Source organism: Anopheles moucheti, chromosome 2 (genome assembly GCF_943734755.1).
Source record: "Anopheles moucheti chromosome 2, idAnoMoucSN_F20_07, whole genome shotgun sequence".
Taxonomy (NCBI): Eukaryota; Metazoa; Arthropoda; class Insecta; order Diptera; family Culicidae; genus Anopheles; species Anopheles moucheti.
In genome coordinates, this window is record NC_069140.1 from 96,694,592 (window position 1) to 96,711,643 (window position 17,052).

The 17,052-nt window shown below is 42.4% G+C and overlaps 3 protein-coding genes across 9 annotated transcripts in view; 1 reads left to right on the plus strand and 2 right to left on the minus strand.

The window, feature by feature from the left end:
• Positions 1-1,470: 1,470 nt before the first annotated feature.
• LOC128305112 (transmembrane protein 198) lies at positions 1,471-6,638 on the minus strand. 2 transcript variants are annotated; one of them, XM_053042425.1, is made up of 8 exons: positions 6,448-6,638; positions 5,936-6,375; positions 5,709-5,817; positions 5,208-5,321; positions 4,987-5,135; positions 4,748-4,912; positions 4,403-4,675; positions 1,471-3,819 (listed from the first exon to the last, which is right to left on the minus strand). In XM_053042425.1, the coding sequence occupies exons 2-8, from the start codon at positions 6,050-6,052 to the stop codon at positions 3,646-3,648; spliced, it is 1,101 nt and encodes a 366-aa protein (XP_052898385.1). In that variant the 5' UTR covers positions 6,053-6,375; positions 6,448-6,638; the 3' UTR covers positions 1,471-3,645. The 2 variants fall into 2 exon arrangements, with proteins under 2 accessions (XP_052898385.1, XP_052898379.1); XM_053042419.1 differs by having other exon boundaries at positions 5,936-6,638.
• A 1,243-nt stretch (positions 6,639-7,881) lies between these two features.
• LOC128310105 (caspase-8) lies at positions 7,882-9,523 on the minus strand. Its single transcript, XM_053046657.1, has 3 exons — positions 9,435-9,523; positions 8,074-9,374; positions 7,882-8,014 (listed from the first exon to the last, which is right to left on the minus strand). The coding sequence occupies exons 1-3, from the start codon at positions 9,489-9,491 to the stop codon at positions 7,882-7,884; spliced, it is 1,491 nt and encodes a 496-aa protein (XP_052902617.1). The 5' UTR covers positions 9,492-9,523.
• A 1,491-nt stretch (positions 9,524-11,014) lies between these two features.
• LOC128298743 (patronin) overlaps positions 11,015-17,052 on the plus strand; it is a 49,917-nt gene continuing 43,879 nt past the window's right edge. For all 6 annotated transcript variants that reach the window (XM_053034516.1, XM_053034517.1, XM_053034520.1 and 3 more), the window contains exon 1: positions 11,015-11,473. In XM_053034516.1, coding sequence (XP_052890476.1) covers positions 11,405-11,473 — 69 coding nt within the window. In that variant the 5' untranslated portion in view covers positions 11,015-11,404. The remainder of the gene's footprint in view (positions 11,474-17,052) is intronic.

A 17,052-nucleotide genomic window follows, 5' to 3' on the forward strand; every position in this document is an offset into this window, starting at 1 on the left:
GATTTTGCAACTTCTTTTTTCTATTAAAACCTTTGTTATGTTTTATTAAAAAAAATTAAGTAATGTTTTTAAGAAATATTATCATCTTTTGAAACATTTTTGGAGTAAAGTTTATTCATTCAATTTAGCTCTTTTTACCTTCATTTACTTTGAAACAATACTCAGTTTGACGGGTGTAAACAATTGAAAACAATTATTATAAAATTGTGAAAACATCTCAATATCGTCTTTCGTTTACATTCACCTTTAGCGCTCACGCAAAGGAATATTTGTAGCCACGCCTTCTTTGCTCGTTGATCGCGTAGGGAAAATTTTGAAAACAGCCAAAAAACAGATTTTGTGTTTTGAGAAAGCTACAAATTGTTAAAGCATGAGCATCGTAGTAAAGCGAATTGTTACCTTTGCTGCACCAGAGCCCTTTAAATTCCTTCAACAACTCATCCACAACCTTACACAATACGATCGGTCTTGTAACTGTGATACACCGAGAGAAACAACTTGTTGTGATATAAAATAAGCAGTTATTGATAGAAAACAGTTTCAGCAGCTGCAGCTTAAAGAAATCGTTTACATAAAATTACTCTAGTGTATCTAACTTCTTGTTAAAAATAGGCAAATCGTTGGCTGTGTTCGCCACCCCTGCAAAAGAAGTTAATTTCATGATTTTCAAACTGCGATATGATTGAACGATGCGTTTTACTCACTATACAAGTAGATAAGTTGTTGAATAAATCGTATCTAATTTCTACTTTCGTAGACATATTGTAAAATTTTATAATTTGCTTCTCTGGAATAGACCAGAAGTACACAGCAGACACAGTGGAAGTAGACATGTTATGCTATCGTTAAAGCAATCCTCTGCAGCTGTTTTCCCACTTGGTGTTATTATGCAGCTCATTGTGAGGAGTTATAATACTAAATGACACATCTAACCGTGTTCGAAGGTCTGACATGTAATCTTCGCAAAACAGTAATTGTGTCGATCGTATTTCATTGACAACAATTATTAATTATTCAAAATGTCAAATTCTGTAACGATGCCTACCGTGAAGGGACAATTTTAGGGCATACTCATGTTGTTGTCCATCGAAGCATGCATAGTGCGCGCGTATGCATGGGCAAAAAAGTAGGAGGAGTCTGGTTATCCTTTAAGGAAGAATGGGAAGATGAGAAGAAGAAGCAAACCAATTCATCCTGTTCGTTCATTTGCATGAACACTAATTTGTATGGCCGTGCAACATTTGTAAGAGTGTAATTATGTACTAAATTGTAGTACATCAACATTTTTTTGTGTAAATGCACAATGCAATTGAAGTAGATAAAAATTAATTCTAAAATTTTAAAATTACTGACAATGAGAGAAAATATGAGAATAACTTGAAAGATGTAACACTTACTTCCTGCTATAGGGATATCCAGAGCTATAAAACAGACAATCAAATGAAGGTAAATTACCACACTTTGTTAATTCCAAAATATGTTGTTTATATATTTGAGCTTCCATTATAAACCTATACACATCCATTAAGTAGCTATCCTTTTGCCTTCGGAATACTTCTGTCCGCTAGTGTGTCTCCTGTTCGTCCATTTCTTCTTGTCTACTGCGAAGCACAACCTCTCTGCATTTGCATTGGAACGAATCCTTCGTCGTTACAGCACCGTTTTCTTTCGACTCCCACCGTTATGTACCACAATTCGATAAAATCCTTTCTCCACACTGCACACTCCGTTTCATAATTCCTTTTCCATTCTACTAAACCTTCACAGTTCGCATTATTGTTTCACAGTTTCGTTTACCCCACCGCGGCCGAATTAAATTTTCCACTAAGTGTACTACTCTTCTTCATTCAAATTTGCCCTCGAATTTAGCTTGCCATTAACTTTATACCATGTCTGCTTGCTGCATTTAGTTACTTTAAGAATTGTTTATCTTTAATAAACGAACAACACTGGCTTTAAGTGAATGGTTTCGATAGTAGCGGGAGCGCGTACGAAACCACTCGATACGTTGCGATAAAAAGGTTAAAATCAAACCACAAAAAAGAAGGAGAACAACAGTTAGTCACACTAGTCACTGGAACGATATAATGCGCGTAGTTACACACTGAACGAATAGCCCTACAACTGTACACGTGGGTTTCCTTCTTTGCCCTTCCGTTTTGTTCTCTTTACAAGTTCCAAACAGAATTTCTATGCATCTCTTACGAGCTGGTGTGTGTTGAAAGCCCCATTTTTGCAATTGCGTTTCTGCACCATTTTACAATTCTGTTTTTTTTCCTTTCTGTTTCTGTCCTTTATTTCCTTATACCGTTTTTGATAACCTAGTCTAGTTATGTATTATGTTTATTGCAACAGAAAATACATTTCACTAGCTTTTTCTTACATTTCTGATTCTTTTGGAGAGGGTGGAACCATTAGACGGTTCCGTTTCTTTGTATTTTTTGTTTTGTTTCAATATCTCATTGCTTATTCTTTCATGCGCTTTCGTATCATACTTTACTTATTCATTGTACAGCTTCGATTCCATTTCTTTCCTTTAACTTTGGGCTTATTTAACGATTAAGTTATTTCTGTTTTAAATGCATGCATTCGCCTCGCCTGGCGTGCGATTTGTGCTTTTGTTGCTTCATCTTTCATTTCCTTTAGATTAAGAGCGTTGAGTTTTGCAAAACTTTGCATGAGATTTACGATGTTTTATGTGTTATTTACCCTTTATAAGATTACTTTTATGTGAACCAACCTCGTCACGCTCGCGTTCTCGCCTTGCATCGTTTTGTCTGCGCTTTGGTTTTACGTTTTGCTTCGCTCGCTTTATCTTGGTTTATCGTGTGAGTGTGTATTTTAGTCATTAGCTTGCTACTACAGTTCAAAATCATGAATTAGATTCAATCTCGCGGAAGATAATCACTGACGCCCATCGTCTTCACCCTTACTGCAGTATAAATGTCGATTAAGGATTAAGGTTTTGTAAAACTTTTATTCACTATAGAGATATTTCTCGCGCAACATTTCGTGTAGCCTATGTCCCTGTCTTGCTTGTGCAAATCTTGCTCTTTGAGTTCTAGCGTTCCATGTCACGGATTTCCACTTGCAGTTTGCTCTTCGAGCACCCACTTTACAATTGTTTTGTATTGTTCCCGCGTTCATTTTTTTATTCTTTTTCGTTTGTCACACTTGTCATTTACAATGTATTTCCTTCTCTCCATCCATCTACCCATCTCGGTAACCTCTTTTGCATCACTTTTTTATCAATTTTGGAATCATCCAACTGTGTGCACTATTGCACACGCAACACATTCAATAAACAATCGTAAATCGCTTTCGACTCCTGCCCAACATCCTAAATGCTAATGGAACACCGTTAAAGTTTGGTTTTGCTCTTTGTTTCACGGGGTTTCAAAAAGATCCGTCCGACTGGTGGTAATTGCGTTAAACGTAAAAACACTTATATTAACCTAAACCGTAAAACAGATGATTGAATCAGCGAGGATCGGTATCGCTGCCCGGTGGCATAGTGCGTGCCAGTTCACGATCGATCTCCTGGGCAATGCTGCGGCTCGAATACTGCCGGGAAAGGCGCTCGCTGCGCCGATGTCCGACACCGCCCGACCGGTACTACTTACCCGACACGGACGACAGCTTCTGTCAACGTTTCTCGCAGCTCGAATCCATCTTATCGAAGTCGGAATCGGGCAGGTTCGTCAGATGGGTGCGGTCGCTGCGGGCTGTGTTGCGATCGTTCGAACCTAGCTTCGTGGATACTTCCGATGGTGGGCCGGAATCCGTGGTAACATGCTTCTGTAGGGCGGACACAAAATTCTGAAAGATAGAGCAAAAACGGACCACAAACGTGTGTGAGCAATGCGTGGGAGATCGTGCTTACACGACTAGGCAGGAAAGTAAACATGCCTAACCATTTACAAGATGCTTCAGGCACTGGTGTGTGATTGTTGAGTGACTAAACAAGCGTAATGGTAGTGATGCTTAAGGCGTTGTTTTGGAATGCTTCTTCCAAACCGGGTGTGTTGTGTTTAACTATCTATTCTTATTCTTCAAAATTTAATTTAAAAAGTCTTTGATAACTGTACGGTCATTGCATCCCTTTCCGGATGCAATACACGCGGCGAGCCTGCTGCTACTTGTGCTTCTCTCGTCAAAAGCATAAAGGAACGAATAATTACGTAGTGGCAAATGGCGAAGCAAAGCATGCACACAAACCCATACCTTCCGCTCACGCTATATCTCATGGTCGAGTTTCTTTTCTTTTATGATTCAAAGCTACTCCGTGCTTTAGAACAGCTTATCTAAGAATCTAAGGGAAACGAAAACTTTGCCATAAATAAATACCCGAACACACGGGGTTCGAACTAATCCGGTCCCCGTAATGGCACACTACGCTCACCTGCGAGATAATATCGCCCCGGGCAGTGCGAACCTGATACAGATAGCGATACTTGCGCTGGCGGGCCTCTTCCCGGGTTTCGCGCGATCTCGAACCCGACCGGCCCTTGTAGTGTCGCCTCCGGCGGTGATGTAGCTGACGCCGGTGGTCAATTTTCCAGGCGGTAACAAAGCTCTGCACCAGCACCCCAAGCACGGACGAGATGGGCCAGCAGCAAAGGATCACACCGCCCCAGCACGGCGGTGGCGTGGGGTCTGGCTTCATGTTGAAGATCTGCAACCGGAAGGGAGAGATTTGCGGATGTAAAGTGCTTTCCCCCTTTTCTGACCGGCGGTTATTGCTTACCCAGTCGAGCGTGTTCAGTCCATGCATAAAGAAATCGATCGAGCAAAGTATCATGGCGGAACCGATGATGCTGGATGCGATGATGGACATAAACTTTGGGCAGAACAGTGTCACGATGGCACAAATGATGGCTCCACCGACGACGGATACGAACAGCTCGTTCTCCTGGAACGGAAGAAAAGGATAGTGCACATGAGCATCTTTTCGCTTGCTGGGATACGAAGTTGATCACAACTTACACCAAATATGTAATGAGGTAACGTGGCTATGCAGGCGGCAATCGTTGCACCGGCTACTAATGCACCGGCGGAAGCTCCTATCAGTGTGGATGAGATGGGATGTGTCGAACCGAGTACTGCACCGAACAGGCCAGCAACAACGGCCAATGCTAAAATGGAAGAACGACACAGGGAATCCGTGCAGTCGTATGGTTCTAACAAATTTGTTCATTGAAACTTACCTGGTGCCGCTAGGTTGCCGAATCCGGTTATGTTTTTGTTCTGCAACAGAACTATACAACCGGCACCGGCCGCTAATCCGGTGAGGAATCCTATCGCGCGTAGGCATCGATATCCTGAAAGGGGAATTCAGATGTGAGTAACGTGTACGTGTGATGGATCGAATAATCTTAGCAATTCTTAAATATATTGCATCTCTCCAAGGTCTCCCTTACTAATTGCAGGCTTAGTAACGCCAAAACAAAGCCTACTGGCATTAGACATTGATATTAGGCATCATAAATCTTTCCTAATCTTTAATCGTCACTATACGAAGCCAACTTGCGGTTCGATGAAATGCAGATGAAGACACCTGAGGGCAACACGCAAATGTCACATCTTCAACCTTCTCAAGGACGCTCGTCCAAACAAAAAAACCAGGGAGAACAGATTCATCCGGTAACGCTCGAAGCGCACAACACATTTCAGCTCAAGGTAAACGAGGTCAAGTGGCCAGCTCTTACCCAGCAAGGTGTAAACAATCCCGAACACCGCAATCGTCGTCCAGAGCAGCACGGATACGGTCGATGTCGTTGACGTGGTCGAGGTGCAAAGCGGATTTTCCATCGCATTCTGTTGATTGGAACGAACAAGGACACGGAAATGAAACGGTTGCACTGACACGAATATGCCATTTTATCAACAAACATAACATTCGCACCACAGTCCACCGGAGGAAACATAGTCTTACCTGAATAAGGAAGGGCCAAACGATGGATTGTTCATATTTCGCATCGGATGCAGCTACACCCAGGGAATGGTTATTCCGCGCGTGTGGCACCAAAATATCCTCGTGGCGGTAATGCATCTTCCTGCTGATCTCTAGTTGTGTGCCGTTGTCTTTACGTCAGCAATACCCCGTACCACCTTCTGGCGCGTGGAAGAACGAAGAAAATGTAGCCTCTGATTGCCTCTGTTTACCTGCGCTAGTCTAATGAGACACTTCCAGTGAACGACGCTCCGGGACAAGCTTTCTAGCTATACACTACCGCTGCTTAATTTGTCTATTTTTGACTCATTTCGCAACTTCCCTTTCCGTAGCTAATGGTACACACTCGGTGGACATCTAAACAAAGAACTCCATCTCGGTACTGCTTTCTTGACAAACAGTGTCAATAAAGCTGCATTTGCCTGCAGGACACTAGGGGAAATAGAACGCACAGCAAACTGGAAGCACACGGATGCTGGCATACGGATACGAACAAGTTGTGTGTTTATCTCTTATTCAATCATATTCACTGTTACAACCACGCACACACACACTCTCATGCACACATACACGGCTTAAAGCACACTACCGTGTCCCTGTTGCGAAGGGAAAAAACAGCCCGAAGGACCTTTTTCCGCGCGACACATTTATGTTTATTTTGACGGGAGCGCTGCCCTTTCTTTTTTCGGCGCGCTTTTTCGTCGCAAACGTTGGATGCGATGGTATGGGTGTTTTCATATACGTGTCCCTTCACTGCCCATATCCTGACAGTTGCGCCGTTGCAAAATCGATGAAAAAAGGTGGCTCCCACTTTTGATCGATTCTGCTTGCTCCACTTTGTGTCGCTAATGTCAAGTATCGGGGCACACACGCGCATACACAAACACACACAATGGTATGGGTCAGGAAAGGATACTGCAGCGTATTTTCCAATGACTACACGATTGCACTAAACACATGCGAGGAAATGGGAAATGATGAAATTCGATGCCGTGTGTTGCTAACGAACACTTTTCATCATTCACGGGTTGTGCTTCACACGGATGTTGTACTGGGCTTTACGTTTACGTGCAATTACGTTTCGGGCAACATCGTCGCTGTTCCGTATCGTAAATCTCACCATCAAGCTTACCTGCACCATAGAGATTGGGACGGATACGTTCATTAATCCAAACAAAGATTGACAAACGAAAGGAACATTTTACACGGAGGACTGCCAACGTTCAATAAACTCGACAAACATGATTACACCATAGAACAAAACTGCACAAACGGGTGGTTGCTTAGTATAACTTTGGAGCTGTTCTTTCGTTGTGCAGACGAGCATCCTTCTTGACAGCCTTCTTCTGCATCTTTCACTCGACTATAACCTTGTTACGCGTTGGGATAGGGAATGTTTTTGGAAGCTTTTTTCACTACTTGGCGTTGGGGTGCTCAAACATTTTTCCTTGTGCCTGCTGCTGCTCGGTTGGCAATTTTGGGTGGGGAATTTACGGACGACGGTGTTGCTGTCAACGAACCGTCGCTTTTCATCGGACTAGCCTTTCCTACACACCAGCGAGAAAGGATATCCTGGTTTTGGTACATCGAGTATTTCTGACTTTTCGTTTCATCGACTACCGTACGTCGATCTAGATGGAGACGCATGGTTTTAACATGCGCAAATAACCGTTACGGTGTGTGTGTTTACTTTATTTAATTAAAATTATTATTTTTTGTTGCAAATGGTAGATTTACGTTTTTTAGAATAATCCAATGAACACACGTGTGGTAAAACGTCCAGAAATTACTTTTCAGTTGTTGCGCAATTTTTCCGTAAACATTTAAAAGAATGTAGTTGAAAACATGATTTTATTGCTTTTAACATTTAAGGACACTAAGACACTTAAAAATGTATTTCACTTTTCTTAATCTTGTACTCCTTTAGTTCAAGTTCTTCGTTGGAAGTAAAGCTTTTTGCTTAATGTACTTTGCACAATCGGCACCATGCATTCATTGCCATATCCTCGTTTGCTCGCTACATCGTTTATCACAGCTGTTAGTATATCCATGATATGCTCACTGCAAAACAAGACCGTTATTATAGTAGTTTTCATTTTTCATTTTCGTGTGAAATTTACCTTTCATACAATTGGCGCACTTTTGCGCACAGTTCCTGAATAAACCAGGAACCCTTTTCGATGTGCCGTATCGACGCAAATCCTGGCACGGTGGACCAAGCGACTAGAAAATCCATAAACACCGATGCTGTCTTTTCTTCTCCGTCAAGTCCATCGAGTTCGTGGTTCGGTATCGGGACGGCCGATTGCAGATCCGCACCCTGGCAAGCCTGCACGATCAATAGCTTCGGTTTCCCAGTGAGTCGTTCATTGGCCATCAGTTGCTGGATAGCTTTCACTTCCACCGGAATGCTATTCGAACCGAACACCTTACCTTCCTGACCATGGGATAGTAGACAAACAACCAATGAACAGTGCATTGATTTTATACGCTGAACAGCGTGTTGCACCGCTTGCAATATTTGGTGATGTGTGTTGTTTTCCTCCAATATCAGCTCGTACCCAAACTCTGTAAAAAGGCTCTCCAATGCTTTTTTGTCCACTTCAGTGCCCTTTCGATCTTTCAAAGGTCTAGGAGGCATCAGTTCGATAAGCTCTGGATTTGTTTCACGGTAAAAGGTGAACTGGTTTATCAGCAAAACAATACCTGCTCGTTCGGGATGGAATGTGTAGGATTCTAGAGGTGATGGTGTCGTTTGAATCTTTGTTATTACAGACTTTGATGGACTGTGGCCGACGGTCACATCAGAGATGTTGGGAATGTTCTTTGTGCTAGCGTCAGATTGTTCCTGATTCTGATTGGAAAGATGGCGATTAAAATGTGATACGATACTCTTCAGGAAATCACTATGGTCGTACAACTCTACCGCTTTGCATGCGGCGGTTAGCACCAAAAGGTTACTTTCTTGGCCTGATTGTTTCAATCCCAGTTGAATGCCTTCGTTGCAAAGCAGATGAAGTAGAGCTATTTCCATACATGGATTCTGCTGTGAAGGAATGCTCGTAGATCGCTGCAGCTGATTCACCAGTTTGGACGTATTCTCATCATTAAGCCGTTCACAAAAGTGATACAATCCCTTCAGCATCGGGTGAACAAAGCAAGCAATTTCTGCCGTTCGTGGGAAAAACTTCAACCGTAGCTCATCGTCATCATAACCAGCACGTAGAAGCAAAAGGTTCTGTTCCATGATAGTCAGTACTTCAAGCAACTCGTTTTCCCAATCACTTGACTGATGTACGTAATTCATCCAGTCCACCAGGAAGCTTGTTTCCTCAGAAACCGAAGCTCGACTCACCACGGTAAGAATTTGCAGCGCATATTGTGGGTTCCGGTGTCCGTAGAGAAGAAAAATTAGCGATACCTACAAAACAAGAGCGGATTTTTAATTAGTCCAGGAATGATTGAATTTATTGCCACTTACCTTATCTTCATAAGAAAGCGAATTTTCAATGAAATTAACATCCTCTTGCGAGAGCATCGCAGTTGAATTGTGTGTTTATTTACATTCTCTTGACTTCCGAAATGTCAGTTGAGCCCAAACTACATAGAGAGTAAAGTTCGAAATTCGCTCTGAAATTGCTTGTACCCTCATTACTTTCTTGAACGATACAATTTTTCAGTGTATGAGAAAGTGCACGAAGATTCTTTCGCAGACTCGTATAATTATTGTGTTTTTTCCAGCTTAATATAAAATCCATCAGGGAAGAATTTAAACCTCTATTTGTCAGTAGTGCACTTCTCGGCCAATAGTGCTATTTGGGAACGAATAATCGCAGCATAAATCAAGATGCGTAGATACGACTTTCGAACATATGTTTCAAGATGGCGCTTCATGGCCTGAAAGCTTGAAGGTGGATCTGACAAGTATATGAATCTTGGCACATCCATTTGTAACCTCGAGCAGGACGGGTGTGTGTCGCTCGTCGTCCGTGTCTAAACAGCATAAATTTAGTGTAAATTACACCGTAATTTAGCGTACCCGTGTGTATACTGTTAGTTGTGTGGTACGCCTTCGCTGTGGGCATGCGAGGCGTAAACGTATTATAGGGCAGAACAAGTTAGAAACGTTAACGTTATTTAGTCCACCGTGGAAGAACGCGCAGAGTGTGCAGTAGCAGCAGCAGCAGCACCAGCAGCAGTGAAGTGTAAGAATTTCGGTCAGTCAAAGTGCAAAGAAAACTTGCAAACAAAGTGAAAAAGTTTGCTGTGTGGGATAAAGATGCTGCGCGTTTAGTGGGAATGCGTTTCTTTGGTTGCAGTCCCGTGAATGATTGGAGTAGTCGTAAAGTGTAAAGCCGACGTGTGGATGTCATTTGGATAGGTCTCGAATCTTGCAAATCGGCACCCAGAAGTGTTGTGTGTGCGTGTCCAGGTGGCTAGTGAAATTCAACTTTTCCCATTTCGGTGCGAAGCGTAAAGTGTGCAAAAGTATCGAATCCAAAGCAACAGCAAATAAATGTAAAGTTAGAAAATATGCTGTTCCGTGAAAAGTGTGTGTGAATGTGTGTGCGAGCTCACTACTACCACGACGGTAAACGAGGAAGCGAAAGTGTGTGTCGCGTGTGTTGTACGTGCAAGAGGGCGTGCGTGTGTGTGCGTGTATGAATGTGTGTGTCGAGTGTATGGAATGAAGAAAGAAAAAAAAAACGAGTGGAAAGAAATGATGTCAAAACCGGAGCCCAATTGATGAGGCTTTCGCTGAAAGGTTGATTTTTCCATCCATACGGAAGTGTTGCGAGCGCGTTACCGGAAGTGAACGGTTCAGGTGGTCGTGAATTCGGGAGCATTTGCACCAGCTGCAAAGGTCCATCCTCCGCGACTTAAATCCACCACCAACACCACCCCCGGATTCGTCGAACCCTCCTGCGCACTGTGTGTTCGATTTCGATCGGGAGAGGTTACTTGGATTACTCATCTGTGAATCGGTGTGGTTCGCTGTTTTTTTTTTTGCGTAAAGTCGCGATTTCGTCATCGGTTCGATTTGTGCGGGGTTGCTGACATACACCTCGCGCTGGGCCCCGCACGTACCTCGGTCCGGTGCCATTGCAACTGAAAGGCGTACCGTTTTGTGGTTTTTGTGCACTGTACGTGAACCGAGCATCCTGGTCACGGCACCACCGTATGCAACCTGTTCTCACATCATCATCCCACGGCAACCCGTATGCGTTGTTGGGTGAGAGCATAAGTTGCAGCAAAAATTGTCACTCTCCTCCACCCTTCCCTCACCGCTCACACCTTCGTTCGTCCCATCAATGCACGGCGAAGAAGCGTTTGGTGATGCATTTTACATCGTTCGCAACGCACTGGTGAACTTTGACTGAGTGTGAGAGAGAAAGAGAACAACAACGATAAAAGGAAAAAGCGTGGAAAAACGCCCCAGCAGAGTAAACCATGGAAAACCAACATCAGCAACCATCAACACGGTCTGCGTACGACATGGAAACCCAGGAATCCAGATTTGTAAGTAAAGTTTTGGCACCAGACATTTAAGGAAATTATTCCGCATTAACAAAACCTGCCCGCTAATGCGTAGAATCGAACACTTTTGGCTGTCACCTTGTGCGAGGAAGATGCACAAGGCCATGGTCACCGTCTCACAAAGGGGGAAAATGACGTTTGAAATGCTTTCCAGTAGCGGACGGCATCCTTAGATGAAATGTAGCTGAGAATGGACGTATCTCAGTGTGCTCCTTGTTGAGCAAACAATCTGTAGTGTGTCCCTTTGTAGTCATCTATCACCCCCATCTAGTAGACGAGTTTGCGCAACAGTTTGGGGTGAAATGTAGAGCATTCTTGTCAGACAGTGCGAGGTGACAGTGTGTGTACGAATGTATTCGTATAACGATGCTTCTCGGATTTTCTTTGTGTGTGCAATCGGTAGGTGTGGAAAACTGTCATCTGATGCTTTTCTCGCACTGTTTTTGTGAAGATTTTGATCAATCAATTTTGGACGAGATTTTCACGCAGTGAATAAACTTTAAATCACATTCCAAAAGTCAAGGCAATTCGTTCCCATTAATGAATGCCAACGCACCAATTGCATGTCTGTAAATTAGCATAACAAACAAACAGCGGTCTAATACGGTTTTAGCGAACGAACGTTGTTTCTTCCTGGTTGTTTTGTTTGCACACTGCCGAAATAGATTCACAAAAGAACCAGGAAAATTATTTAATGTTTGTTGAACTTTGATTGTTGACCAATATGGAGTGGCGACTAGTCGTGTGCACCTTCGTTGAAGCGCTTGTCACGCATTGCAATGATTCACCAGGAGATTAACACAATTTCGTTATCATTATTCAATTTTGAGCAACCTAAAAATGCATTCTCTTTAACTGTCGTTGTGCTGTTGGAATTCGTTACCACAAACAGATAGTGTATTTTGGAAAGAAAGGACGCAAATATGACAACACAGATAACACCGATTGACAAAACCACTGGTCGATCATATCTTATCTACTTGTGTTGTGGTTCTTGTTTTCCCTTTCAGTGATCTTTTAACAGACACTCATCAATCTTTTTTAAGTTTCGCGAATATAAAGCTGTCAACGGTTCGAACAATTCGCTGTCGATTGTTGTAACAAACTTTTCACCTTACCAGGTGATGTACAGCCAAACCTTTCTCGGTTACACATTCCACTGAATTCCTTCGTTCGGCATCCAGTTGTTTGTTGTGCGCGTAAAGCCGAAAGAAATGAGCCGCCATGGCCCGGTTGCCATCATCGTCATCATCATAATCGACCGAAAAAAGACCTCCATGAGTGGCAATAATAAAAAGCAAAAGCAAATGCACACCGTTGAAGAAATGCTTATCAAATTCCGCGATATATGTACAATGAACGAACACACAAGTGCACACACACATACACACTGAATTGTGTTCTCATTCCTGAGCAAGACGCAAGCCCGATGACTCGGTGTATGCACAACGGAGAGTTTGCAATTTTGCAAAGTGCATCAACCACGTCAAGCGTAATGGTCCGATTCATTCTGCCTTTTATTTGATTTTAAAATAAGCAAGGCAAAGCAAGGAATTGTATGTAATTGTTGTTCAATATTTTAGTAGTTTCGGTCTAGTTTAAGTTATTGAAAGTCATTTAAACTTAACCATTGTGTTCTGAAATGGATTTTATATTAAAGAAGTTGTAATATTTAAAATAAGAGGATTTTTAATAAGCTTCAATCAACCCCAACATTGGCTTCATAGAAATTTTACTTTAAAAAGTAAGATTACAAATTGTGACACATCGTCCTAAACTCCTGATGAAGGAGGAATTCAATAATGATATAGATTACCAAAGGCGAAAGCAAAAGTGAGGCCAACAAAGCTTTTAATTACCTTACAGAAACATAAAACCATTTGTCGAACACTGTTTATCAACATTGCAAATCAACCTGCTGCGGTTGAGGCAAAGCACGAAGGTGGGATGATCTACTATCTACTTTCCACCCCGACCGGCAAGGGAACCACTTTCGCTCTCACCTTTGCCAGATTTCCGTTTTCACCGACCCTAAGCTTTGTGTCACCTTTCGCCGTTGTGGCCTTTCGCCGATTTCCATCGACAGTGGCACCACAAAACTGTGTATTTATATTCCATTTATTCGCCCATCGCTTCCACCCGAATGTCCGCCTGCTTCCACTACTAAACCGGATTTATACACAAAAGGCCAATGGGATGGGAACATGCTTCTTATCATTTGTGTCTATTTTTTCTGACAGAAGCGGAAAATGGGTGCAGCAACTCTAGTTACATGTGACACATCATGTCGTGATGATGTTGATGTTTTGAATTTTTAAAACAAGGGCCTAGGGTTCAATCGTTACTAGCAGAGGGATGAAAGCACAAACGCCACACCTCTCTCACGCATAGACGGCTTAAGACGCACAAAACTCCAATGATTATTTATGCTGCTGGACGTGTGTGCTGCTTATCAGTGGAGGTAAATCCCCCCCACTCTAGATCGGAAGCACCATTCACTCACACACCCTTGATGTGGATGCATTTTTAGCTCGATTGCAACCCGTTTTAATGACTACCGGCTTCGGGGTTTGTGCGAATTGCAGTGGCTCACTTTCACGAGTTTTGTTTGTTTATACAATATACAAACTGAAGCTCGATCGGGAAGTTTGTAATCTGTGTGTCCAATAAAACAAATATGAAATTCATATTTAGAAGTCTAAATCTCAGAATAATCAATCAAATAGGAAGGGTGCCTTACTTATAGGAACTTAACTGGATTACTTCCTTCCAAGTCTCCCCGCGGTGTGTGAGGTGAAAGCTCTATCTCACGCCGACTCTCTGCAGCCTTCTGGTTCCACACGTTGTTTTGCCCCCCCCCCAACCACTTTCCCCGGACACCCTTGGCGTACCATTCACACGAGACAACGAAATTAAATTAAGAGGCAGAATTTTAATTTATTGCCCATTGAAAAAGAAACCGAAACGGACGGGCGGTTATACAGGGAAGGAAAGCGGGGATGATGATGATGATGATGATGCCGATGACGATGACGATAGTGATGATGATGAAGGGAAAAAATGCACCAGAAGATGGAACCGATGGAAAGGAAAGAGCGCTCAGGAACAACACCAGGAACAGTGGGAATAAGAAGAGACGATATTTTTCGATGGCGTGCCGATTGAGTTCGGTCTGTTGGTCAGCCTGTTGTGTTGGTCGCAACTTGGTGCGGTTAGACGACCAGGACAGAGGTCGGCAATGAATGGCTCAGGTGCTACTAAACACGATCCATTCTTCAGGAGCTCCAGGTGTATCACTTTAGTATTCATGTATATTGGAGACTTAGAGTATGGCTGCTACCAATTGTTCTTTAATTCATCAGTTGTATTTAAAAGTTTCTTAAAAAATTGGTACTTTTTAATTTCCTATCGAAGAGATACAATATACTAGTTTTACATAAAAATAATCTTTTGAAAAGAGTCGTTCAACTCTCTTAAGACTCATGATGTAAAGAATTGAAATTCTATTCTGCTATAAAATGCTGCAATATTGTTTTAATTAAGAGAATTTTTCAAGTGACTTAATTTGTGCAGCCTTAGACTAACAGTGCTTTGGATATTTAGTTTAAATTCAACGTATTATAGAAGAAACTTAATAGTAATAATGTGTATTATTGTATATCTTTATAGATTATGAGCCTTCGTGAATTTCGAGTCTTTGCATTTATTACTCAGAGCCCGAGTCTGAGCGTTTCCGAGTTTTCCAACTCCACTTGGGTGTCCAACAGTTCCAAATTTCATCTGCTTGCTGGCCACTGAGTTGCTGCTTTCGATAGAGCTTTTCTTATCGTTGGCCCCTTCCTCTTTGGGAAGGGATGAAAAATTGGGAGATAGCTACCCAAAGCGCGCAACCTAGTTTTGGCCAGCTTCTTAGCTTTCTGCCAGTTTTTAGCCGCATAAATCGACATCTCCAACTGTGGGCAATGGGAATTTCGCAGTATTAGTGTGTGTGTGTGGTTGGGAAAACATCAAGCTAATGATATTTATCATAGCAAATGCCTTTATTTCGCGTGAAAATTATGCATCCCACTCCATCGAGGATAGATTCGGTGCATAATTTAGCAAAAACCTGTTTGCTAATACCGTTCATATGGCCGGTAGGGTATAATTTTGTCATTTTTTTCTCTATTACAATCGTTGCCACCCAAAAAGCGTTCAGAAATTGCTTCGCGGTGGACGGAGTGGCAGCCCACTCGATAAGAGATGAATAGTGTTTCATACAACATTTCAAGACCTGCTCACATTAAACAGTATCTGTTTCCTCCGCCAAAGCGAAAGGAAAGGAAGAAACATATGTGTGTGTGTGTGCGTTTGTGGTGGCCAACGTTTGCAGGAAACGGTTATTTGAACGCCGCCCGCTAACACAGATGATCAGTGAAGCTTGCTTAATGCAATTCACTGCATTCCACCACGGTGGAGGATTGGTACGTCTGCGGTTCGATGCGATCACCGTCGTACAGCAAATCTGATGAAGGTTTTCCTGTTTTCCTTTTACTGCCGAATCATACATTGTGTTGTACCTCCTCCACATATGTGTGTGTGTGTGTGTGTGTGTGTGTGTGTGTGTGCGTTTTCTACCCTTCGACAGCATATTTTCGTTGACGTCATATGTGCGTATGTGGCCAGTTTCTAAATGAGTTGATGATTTTTCTGAAATTTCTTTCCGGTTGTCCACGTTGGGTCCGCGTTTAAGCTGCTCCAGAAAAGGCTATAACACTCTGACATCTGGAAAAATGTGTGTTTTTTTTTAAAGATGACTATAATTTAATTACAAACATGGAATAAATATGTTTATTCAGCCTATTTCCGACAAGAAAATATATCTTCGGCCAATATTGAACACCTCCTCCGATCGCAACAAAGCACTTCTGTTGGCAATTTGCTGTTCTTCCTGTATTCGTATATTAGGATGTTTACAAATGAATTATTAAATAACATATTTGTAAGTAACAAGAAAATATATTCACTTTCTCACGCAAGTGTAAGCAATATGAAGCCAAACGCATAATGCAACCGTCAAAGCCTCTGCGGGGTTGGTGCGCGAAGATTCGGATCAAAACAAAAGGGAAAGTGAACATACGGTCCGAGCCCGCTATCATTCGTTTTCGTGTTTCAATTTCGCTTGATAGCTTTATGCCGGTGTTCGATAACTTTTTTTTTTACATCTCCATGATGGTTGCACTCCAATTAATACGTAATGATAGGCTCTGGTACGTCAAGAGTCATTTGATCACACCCCATCTCGTGATGGGGTGGTATGAAATCTGCGTAAACTAACACAGACACACACGCGCCCAACACGGCAGGGCTCTCGAATAGATAGGTGAAACACGCACTCCAGCACTGACAATGCCTTTGTCATGTCAGTGACCTTCAACTCTGCATTTCGTGGGTCATTGTTGAGCCGAGGGGGGTGGTACATCTTCCATTGAAATGCAAACCTTTTTTTTGCCCTGCACGTTTACACACGATTTTCACATGTCAATCTCTCACATGTTCACTACCTAAGCATTGGGATGAAA